We start from the raw sequence: 10,473 nt of genomic DNA, 5'->3' as shown, positions 1-10,473 counted from the left end.
TTCTAAAATCAATTTTTAAAATTATACCAGAGCCCCTTGGTGCTTTAGCTTCATAGGCTGTTACAATGAACAGAACATGTCTCACCCAACCCTCTGCTCTCTGTCCTCTGCAGGGAGACCTGCCCTGCTCATTGTAATAGCTTGTGAAGTTACAGAACTGAGTGGCCATGGAAACCTCCCCCATAGCTATCCAGGCTCATTAGCATAATTAGAAAAGTTGATTTTAGAAGGAAGGAGGCCATGGATAACAAATATAAAAAGATTACCACAGTCACAGTGCCTGGATCCATGAATAAGTGTCCCATTGGATGATGGACACAGCTTGAATACAGAAGGGAGAACTTTGAACTAACTTATCTTTATTTTCGGAAAAAAGCCAGTTTTACTATATGGCAATGTGTACTCTATTCTCTATGGGGACATGGTGGAGCCAGAAAAGGGTCTTCTGATGACAGGTTCCCTTTAACGTTGCCATAAGAAACAGCACACAATTCATTAAAACTCATCTTTTCTTGTGTCTTACATAGAGTGTAGCCCTTACCCTAAAATCACCAATGAGTTTCAAATCTCTGAAACCATCACTCAGAGCTGTAGAATACAATTAAGCCTTAAAACGGCTTAAAGGAAACCTACCACTTGGGATTGGGCTTCTAAGCAGCACATGCCGTGCACCAGCTCCGGGTGAGCTGGTGCCGGCGCTTATCTTCGTTATGTTTTTAAACTGTTTTAAACTGTTTTAAAGTGTTTTAACACTTTATTAATGTTTATATCCTTACTAGCTTCCCCGCACCGAGGTCTGCGCTCAGTGTACCATGTGCGCGACCGTGCGTGCACCTGAATAGGAAGTGGTCGCATGCATGGTGCGCTGAGCGCGGACCTCGGTGCAGGGAAGCTAGTAAGGATATAAACATTAATAAAGTGTTAAAACACTTTAAAACAGTTTAAAAACATAACGAAGATAAGCGCCGGCACCTGCTCACCCTGAGCTGGTGCACGGCATGTGCTGCTTCTAAGCCCTATCCCAAGTGGTAGGTTTCCTTTAATGTGGAAACTGGCGTTTATGGTGAATTGTTTCCCCCAGTGGTACTAGGCCATCCTTAGCTAAACATAATGCCACATCATTCTCAAATTATTCTGCCTTACATAGTACGTAAATAATTGAACCAAAACGATAACCGTACCATCCAGTGTACAAACCTCCTACATGAGTTGTGCCCCATAGTTCTCAATACATTTTGCCATAAAGCCAAATTTGCCAAAACAATAGACAGCAGTTAACAGTAACAAATAGTATGAAAATAATTTTACCATATAGTATACAAACACGTGTCATATAATCAAGCAACAGTGTCAAATAATAATCAAGCATGCATGCAGCATATCATAGGGCCATACTGTATGCAAATAATACCGTCATATAGTGTAATAGTGCCAAATAGTGCTCAAATAATACAGCCATATAGTAGGTCCATATAGTATGCAAATAATAATGCCATATAGTAGGTCCATATGGTATGCAAATAATTCTGCCACATAGTGCAAAATAGTGCCATATAGTACTCAAATAATAGTGTCATCCAGTACTGGAGCGCTGTATTACTGGAGACATTCCATAGCCCTCTCTATAGACCGGTCTGTCACTGCATTTACTATGTGGAATATATGTAAAATTTACAAAAAACGATGTAAAATATACAAAATTATCTTTTTCATATAATATGACAATAGTTGGTAGATGGGAGCAATGTAATTGAACGTTGATTAAACATGTCATTAAACATGTCATTTCGACCTCCACAAACAGAGGGCGCTTCGGTGCTCGCTGGTAACGTCTCTATGGTAAACGCTAGTTCTACCTTGTTACAGCTCCTTTCTATGATACAGTGATCGCTCTATGTGTGTTACATCTAATTCTGTCCCTCGGAGAGTGTGGGCAGCGTCTTATGGTTCCGAGGGAATATGGAGCCGCTGCGGAACCTGCTGGAGAATCTCCGCGCTGTACAGGAGAAACTGCGAGGCGAGTCCATATTCTACACATATTATTTGTATGATCATAGAAACCGCAACATGGCGGTCATTAGCTGCTGTGCATACTATATGTGTAGAATGCCAGTCACATGTCATGTATTAGGTTGCGGTACCGCATAGTGACTGTTGTTCTCCGTCTGTAGAGCGTAATCATGTGCTCACCTATTGTCAGGATACCTGTTCATCCCTATCTCTCATATTTTTTATATAATTTCCCAATCACTTTCTGTATCTGCCCAGCTCATGGATGCCCAGACCTCTGCTTGCTGTCATTCAGTATCCTATGAGCATTACTATATCCGCGCTGTGGCTGGAAGTAAGCAGTCCTTTCAGTGACAGCAAGCAGAGCTCTTGAAAACCAGCAGGAATTGTTCAAGGGGGGTGTATTAGAAGAGCACGGCCACAATATAAACTTTTTGCATAGATTTTGCTGTAAAAGTCCTATATAAACCGTCCTATAGTTATAATCGTGCAACGTCACTTACTGGTGATTGGTTGATCTGGATTCACATTTGTCAGATACTGAGGCTTTTGCTTAGGATTTTTTCTATGGCGTGGAGAATACATTGCCACAGAAAAATATCTCCTTATCCGTTATAATAATAATGATAAAATATCTTTATTTCTAAAGTGCTATCATATTCTGCAGCATTTTACAGACCATGGGTTACACATACAAATAAAATAAGACCCTACAGAGTAACAGCATGGTCAGATGCAATAATAGCTTACAGTGTATGAGGATTATACAATAAGAATGAAACAAAGGAATATTCCAGCCCATAGGGTTTTACTTCATTATGCAAATGAGCCTGAGGGGCTCAGGGCTACATAGCTGTTAATTGAGCTCAGAGCCACTCAGTCTCATTTGCATATTTTTTTTTTAAGTCTTTCCTTTGTTTAAAGCAAAGCAGATCTTTCCAGAGGGGGCACACACCAGTATGTCAGTGTGCTTGGTTTACAACCCTTCATCCTGGTTGTAGATTTCCTTTAAAGGGAACATTTCACCAGTTTTTGCCCTTTTACACTCCCAGACCCCTCGGGGTATGAAATATCCTTTCTAGAATTCCCTCTTATGTGAAATCTCCCCTTAGTTAAAAAAAAAAAAAAAAATCTCCTCCAATGTCATGTTACGATGAGCAGAGAAGAGACAACTTATCCCTTCAAGGAGTCAACTTCAGGGGCTGCAGAAGTATTCAGTCACTTCAGAAGTCCCTATCTCTGGTTCTGTAGTACCTAGAAACATGCTTGTGATGACATTTTAAAGATAAAAATCTCATCTACACCGGCTTTTGATTATTCGATCTACGGAATCGGTGCTTCAGGCAGTGAAATAAATATAAGGATACTGGATATTTATCTTCAGTTATTTCCAGCTATGTATGTAACTGCCTGTATCTCTAGTTCTGTAGATGGCACAATCCTTAGTTAATCTGAAAGAACCTTTCCTTTGGGTGATTCCTTTTGCACAATGGATGTCATCTAGCTTCCTTTAAGGCAGATCTGCCAGGTAATACTGACTTCACCTCCCGTACATAATGACTTCTCACCTATCTCTTGTGTTTTGCAGATGGAGAATCCAAGGAAAGTAATAATAACTTTAATCCACAATCCTTCTGGAATACATTGGGTAAGAAACGTATGGGAAATTCACTGTATGGCATCTAGCAGGTTATTGGTTTCAGTAAAGTTTGAGAATGGATTAAAGGAGTATTCTGGAACCTAAAGGGAACCTGTCACCAGGAGCCCTTTTTCTGGCTCCCCCATAGAGAATAGTGTGCACATAACCAAAGTGTTTTTATTATAAAACTGTCCTTTTCCGATAAAAAGAAAAGTTGGATGAAAGTTTACCTTTCCCTCTGCCTTCAGGAAACTGCTCCATCAGGTGACTATTTGAAATAGGAGGGATATGGGCGTTTTTTAATTTGAAAAAGACACATGACTGAGCAGTTTCCTGAGGGCAGGGGGAAAACGCTTCTCACTGGCCACTCCCATGGGACACAGGACAATGCTCTGCAGAGAGAAAGGAAACTTTCTTTTTATCGGAAAAGGCCAGTTTTCTAATAAAAACACTTTGGCCATGTGCACACTAGTCTCTATGGGGAGATCTACCATTAAAATCCATCATGACAAACCAGGGACACTTACTCATAGATTATCTTCTTATATTTGTTATCCATGGCCTCCTTCCTTCTAAAATTAACTTTTACAATGATGCTAATGAGCCTAAAGGATTAATAGAACCCCCTCCAGTGCTAAGGTTGCAGAGGGTGAAACAATCTAACAGCCTGTAAAGCTACGACACTGAGGGGCTCTGATAACACCCCTGGAGTCCTTCTGGTTCATTAGCATAGTTTTAAAAGTTGATTTTAGAAAGAAAGAGGCCATGCATAAGACATATAAGAAGATCACCACAGTCGGTGCCTGGATCTCTGAGTAAGTGTCCCTGGTTTATCATGATGGATTTTGATGGTAGATTTCCTTTTAAATATTGATTATTAGTGATGCCAGACTTTTAGTTTGATTTGGCCGCATGACCCAGACTTATTGCCGGATTGGCCAATTCACAAATACTCCCAGATCACAAAGCCGAACCTGAACTTAAACTATGGGTCAACTGATCTATCTTTTAGGATTTAGTGTTCAATATAAGCTCGTCAGGGGCCCAACTTTTTTAGGTGGTCTTGGATATCCAGTGAGCATTACTGTTACAACCCATTAATTTCACATCTATTTTCTACCATTACAATATTAAGGACCTTTCCATAGGATAGATCATAAATATCAGCTCTATGGGGGGGGGGGGGGGCAACGCTTAGACCCCCGGTGATGTTCACACATGGAATAGAGCTGGGAGTGCGGCTTTATACTGTGTGTGGTGGCTGGTGCCAGGAGCTGCATCTAAGCTCCTATGGTTTTATATAAGAGCTAGAGTTGGACTTTCAACTTCAGAACAGCCAGTTGGGAGGTGCAATACCAAGCCCGACCACAATACTATGAACGACACTGTGACGTGAGCAGTATTGACGGCACAGAGCACTCATCTGAATGCAGGAGTTCGCCCTCCCCCTGCCGTTCTGATATTAATCATAACCTATAACCATGGGAGGTTCTCTCTGTGCTCTACATGGACATAAATAATAAATAAAAAGAATATTGTAAAAATGGAAAAAAAAGAAATTGAGTGGTCAGATATTCGTCATCTTCTGACATACATGGGGTGCGGGAATCAAGGGCGGTGGCTGGACCTGCGAGACAAAGATAGGGCCTCAGTGTGTGTAATCTGTACGATGCATAACATAGACATTATTTCTGTTACTTTTTACATTTCACAAATTGTATAAGATGTATGTAGTTGAGAAGTGTTTGCTTTATTATATTATCTGTACTTCTTGTAGAACAAGCGTTTAAAGCCACTTCGCAAGAAGCCACCAAAATCAGCCTGGCCTACTCCAGGCCTCCGGTGCCATCAGAAGAGGTGAGAATGTGGACAAAAGTCTCCGGCTTGTTTTGCCGCTTGTGAAGTTCGTCCATTAATCTATTACCCACCTTTTAAAGGGAACCTGTCACAAAAAATCTCCTTCAAAGTCATGTAAAAAAGGCTCATGTATTCCTGAGATGAGTCAAGTTTAGAGGCTGCAGGGGGATTGAGACTTCAGACTCGTCAATCTTGGGTTCTATAGCACCTAGACTTGATGTTTATCTGGCACCATAGCTAGGCCGCGCCCCTTATCCCAAGGACATGTCTCCTTTTCAGAGAACTCAGAAAACTGCCTAAAAATGATCTAAACCTCTCAATAAATGTGGCGTGAAGGTGGCATGGCCCTCGGTGTAGTGGCTAGCACCGGGCATTCCTACCCTCACATCTGCATACTCTCTGTAGCCAGTAGACATTCAAAAGTGAAGGTTCACAGGGTGCGACATCCAAATATGTATGCTACGCGGCTGCCCCACTGTATACTTCAGGAGGCCTAAGCTGGTGGCACTAGAGGGGTGGGGATGTCACCATACACCAGTGCACAATGTATTATAAATCTCCCCCTATGTCTTTAAGTGCTTGTGCCTCTGACTTTTATGTATCTGTAGTTGTGTTCTTGTACTAGTAGTTTTCTATTAATACTTTTAATCCTTTTGTCATAGGATTGTCAGAAGCTAAGTGATGGACTCCTCACTGCCATATTGGCGGCTTCCACCCTGTATTACTCTCTCCCAAAGGATCAAGGTGAGCGATGACACGTCCTGCGAAAGTGTGTCTGTATTTATGAACCAGATATGATAATACAGGGAGTATATGTCCCTAACACCCAGGTACCACGTTACGTAAGACGGTGAGGGAGGCGGTGGCGGATGTGATAGAAGGCAGCATGCAGCTGGTGGATGTCATTGTGAGCGCCCGCATACAGAGGTAAGTGATGACTGCCATAGCCGGGGGCACATTGCCTGTAGTCGCTGTCTCTTCTCCTCACATGATGTCTCTTTAGTCTGTCACAGGCACAGCTCAGATCCACCGGCAGCGTATGGGAAGCCTGTGATCACTTTGCACAGATCCCTAAGGGTAACTCTTATTACTATATCCTGACAATCCAGCTCAATCACATCTATCTAACCCTGGTTCTATGCCCTCTCCTTCACAGATAACCAGGCGGCAGTAGTTGGGATTGTATCCGGTTACCTGGGCGTGGTGAAGGACGCCTTAGAAGAGATGGAAGAGGTATTTCTGGCAGACCTGTCTTTGTAGTGATGTGTCCTGCATCACAAGAATATTTATGGGCTGAATGCAGAGAAATCTTCCTTTTTGTTCATATGCAGATGAGTATTTCAGTGCACCATGGGTGGTCCGAGAGGTCGAGTGCATCCATTGTGGTGCAGTGTCACTGCCTAGCACCTCCCTCTCATCCCTGATTGACAGCGTCCTGCTCTGTTAGTAAATGTGGCAGGGAGGTTGCTCCAGCGCTCGTGCTCGCCCTCATTATGCACTGAAATGCTGGCACTAATTTTATGTGTTTTCATTTCACTTTTTTTTTCTCCCCCTTTCCCCTATTTTCCAAGAACCATAACAGTTTTATTCATATTAGGGCTTGTTTTTTGCAGAACAAGTTCTTTTTGTCTCACCTTTCAAAATTTTCCGTATAAGTATTTCTAATATGTACTTGGGACGCTGACACGCTGTCATTCTTATTGGTATCAATATGAGACACCTATTAGTCTTTAAAGGAAAGCTACCACTTGGGATAGGGCTCACAAGCAGGACATGCCGTGCACCAGCTCAGGGTGAGCTGGTGCCGGCGATTATCTTCCTTATATTTTTAAACTGTTTTAAAGCATTTAATCACTTTATTAATCTCTTTATTAACCATTAACCTTCCTATTCAGATGCACACATGGTTGCCGCATGGTGCTCCGAGCGCGGACTTCGGTGCAGGGAAGCTAGTTCCGATATAAAGATTAATAAAGTGATTAAATGCTTTAAAACAGTTTAAAAACATAAGGAAGATAAGCGCCGACGCCAGCTCACCCTAAGCTGGTGCACGGCATGTGCTGCTTATAAGCCCTATCCCAAGTGGTAGCTTTCCTTTAAGCACTTTTCATTCAATTTGTAAAAAAAAAAGCTATTTGGGCCTTTTCTTATTTATTTCTTATTCCTCGGAGTGGTTTAGTTTTTATTAACCCATGGTATCTAAGTGGTTAAACAGTCTTATTTGAAGCCCTCACTGACATTGGCAGTGGATTACAGCAGGCACCCACCAAAAGTTCTCAGGACCTCTGTATAACGCCCCAGTGCATATTCGCCATGTTTATTGTTTTGTTATGAGTGATTCTTGTGAGGTTTTTGCAGGCTCTGGCAGGAGGAGAGGATCCATTCAGTGACGTCTTAGACGACGATGACACAGGTACCCGGGGGAACCAGGACACATACTGGTCAGAGGCCGATCGCAGGCTTATAGCCCCCTCATTAGGCCTAATGAAAGCATCTAAAGCTTGTCTGAAGAAGGTGCTGGGTGCTCTGAAGGCCCACGGCAAGGTGGAGACATCAGAACAAGTGGCGCAGCTGGATGACCTGGCAGATATTACCCATGAAGTCAGTCCCAGGTATGAAGAGATCTATTACATAAGGCAATGTTTTTTCTGCATATGCACAATAAACCTAGAAAATAATACAGATAATATTGCTTCCTTCACTGTCAGACTGCAAAATTCATGACTCCTGCTGATCTGTTCCATCTTTAGTGAGTGGAAGGAAAAAGGTCTTACCCAAGGAGGCGCTTAAAGGGGTTGACCAAAGATTAATTGTTCTCCCCATAAACAGGACAGAGAATAACATGCTGATAGGTGTCAGTCCTACAGCTGGGATCCCCACAGATCACAATGCCTGAGAATAAAGGGAATAGCCCGTCGTGCATGCGCCATACATTCTCTGCGGTACAGATTTCTCCAGCAGTCAAAATGCTTGGGCAACAGGGAATGTGTAATGGGCAGGTTGGAATCCACCTGCCTGATTCATTTGTTCTTTGGGGGACAGTGTAAAGGTCTCAGATAACATGGCTGGTATGTGTTCTAGTAGTTAGGATTGTGCAAAATGCATTTATATTCCAGGATTGTAGCTTCAGTAAGTGCAATGGGGTTGTCCCCATACTGCTTTATTAGCTCTGCATTGTATTGATCCCTAACCCCCTCCCCAGTTGTATATATTAGGATATATTAGCTTATGTCTATCTTCTTCTTCTTCTCAGTGTGGATGAACTGGCTCTTAGCATGTACCCTCCAATGAACCACCCGGCCGTGCGCCTTAATGTAAGTAAGATTTGTCCGGCATTTGAGTAGTTTGTTAGTAGAAACCAGGCTCATGATACATCCCAAATATCATGTCTGCTATGATGCCACAAGTCCTACTCTTTCCATAGTGTCCAGTCCCGAAATGTGACCACAACACAGACAGTCAAAGTGAACGCGATCCTGTGCTATAGAACTAAATAAGCCAAGTTGAGATCCCATATCTGCTCCCTCTCGGCTCTCATCTCCTACATGTCATTGTACCCTCATCCCCCCCCTTTCTTATATTTATTACCTTGCTCTTATATGTTAGTTTCAGAATTTTGCAATTGTATATTTTTTGTTGCTTCTTCTCTCGCATCATTTTATTCATATAAACTATTTCCTTCTGTTTCACAGGCGGCCAAGTTATCCTCTGTCCTGAAGAAAGTGCTGGAGATAACCAGGTACTCCTCTTGATATCCTTAAACTGACGTTGTCTCTGATTTTTATGGCCTATGCTTAGAATAGGACATCGATATCGTATACAGATCTCCACTGATGAGGTGGACAGAGCACGTTCACAATTGCCATGTCTTTTTTCTAAGTTTCCCTCGACGGCTCTGTACATTTTGTAGCGTGATTCAGTCCGATTCAGATCAATGAGACTGAGCTGCATTACCTGACACGACCACTACACGGTGCTGTGCAAGGAACACATTAACGGGGACATGATTTTCATTACATCATGAATATGGATTATGGGTTTAATAGTTTTTTTTACCAACTGATAGCTTTGCTTTCGGATGGGGTATCTGCACCAGGTTGTTGAGTGGTCAGTTCCCTGACCCTTTACTGATTTATAGTATTTGGAGTTCTATTGAATAGTTTAATGTTACTCTTCTTTCTCTTCCAGTGCCAGTCACGTCTGCCCTGACACAGAATCCAGCTGGATTCAGTTCCTCCACAACGCCATTGACCACAACATGAACAAAGTGAAGAGCCTGACCCAGGATTCCCTCTGACATCAGCCATTGCTGGGAGAAGCTACTGCTCATCAATGTCGCCTGCAAATACGCTGCGCAGTATATTTATAGGAACTCCGAGCCTGGCCGCTGGTATTTATGTGACTGCGGGGACACAAGATCTGTGCTGCCGATCAGATCATATAGAGATTTTCATGACTTTACTTTATAATAATAATTACGCAGCGCTGCACTTTCCCGTATCGCTCTCATCCTCAGCGATGTCTCGTATGTTGAAAAGACATCGGTTGCTTGGATAGTGAACTGAGTGGCCTCTGTATACCTATAGCTCACGTCTGGAGAATATAACTATTTATAGAGATTCCTATAGCGGCTGCATTCATGGAGCTGTCTCATCCGATGGTAATGGGATGTTGTACCACTAAGTACACGTATCCTCCAATCACAGGACGGGACATAAGTGCCTTATCACTGGGGGTCTGACTAACAGGACAGAGAGCTAATCCCAGATACATGCTATAAGGGCACTGCCAGGACATCGTATGATAGCTGGGACCCCCAATAATCAACAAATGCTTAGCGGCACAATCCCTTTAAGTGCAAGGTTTCCGAATCCTTCCTTTTCCATGCTTCCTTGTGCTCCATAGGGTTTACATATATCTCATGTTTGGAGAGGTGGTGTAAATAAATCTTGGCTTTACTATGTGGA

The 10,473-nt window shown here is 42.6% G+C and overlaps 1 protein-coding gene across 1 annotated transcript; it reads left to right on the top strand.

Annotated features, from left to right (window-relative positions):
- Positions 1-1,863: 1,863 nt before the first annotated feature.
- CCNDBP1 (cyclin D1 binding protein 1) lies at positions 1,864-10,471 on the top strand. Its single transcript, XM_072112035.1, has 11 exons — positions 1,864-2,017; positions 3,599-3,658; positions 5,427-5,506; positions 6,169-6,250; positions 6,337-6,433; positions 6,510-6,583; positions 6,663-6,739; positions 7,865-8,118; positions 8,760-8,820; positions 9,199-9,245; positions 9,695-10,471. The coding sequence occupies exons 1-11, from the start codon at positions 1,960-1,962 to the stop codon at positions 9,801-9,803; spliced, it is 999 nt and encodes a 332-aa protein (XP_071968136.1). The 5' UTR covers positions 1,864-1,959; the 3' UTR covers positions 9,804-10,471.
- The last annotated feature ends 2 nt before the right edge of the window (positions 10,472-10,473 follow it).

Source organism: Engystomops pustulosus, chromosome 6 (genome assembly GCF_040894005.1).
Source record: "Engystomops pustulosus chromosome 6, aEngPut4.maternal, whole genome shotgun sequence".
Taxonomy (NCBI): Eukaryota; Metazoa; Chordata; class Amphibia; order Anura; family Leptodactylidae; genus Engystomops; species Engystomops pustulosus.
Note: the sequence above shows the minus strand (reverse complement) of the source record. Positions and strands in the feature narration are given on the sequence as shown.

What these genes read in the sequence shown, in the direction of transcription:
- CCNDBP1 (XM_072112035.1), top strand. Translation starts at nt 1,960, where the DNA reads ATGGAGCCGCTGCGGAACCTGCTGGAGAATCTCCGCGCTGTACAGGAG. An exon ending in CTCTCTCCCAAAGGATCAAG is followed by an intron (nt 6,251 to 6,336) that starts GTGAGCGATGAC and finishes CCTAACACCCAG; the next exon opens with GTACCACGTTACGTAAGACG. An exon ending in ACCCATGAAGTCAGTCCCAG is followed by an intron (nt 8,119 to 8,759) that starts GTATGAAGAGAT and finishes TCTTCTTCTCAG; the next exon opens with TGTGGATGAACTGGCTCTTA.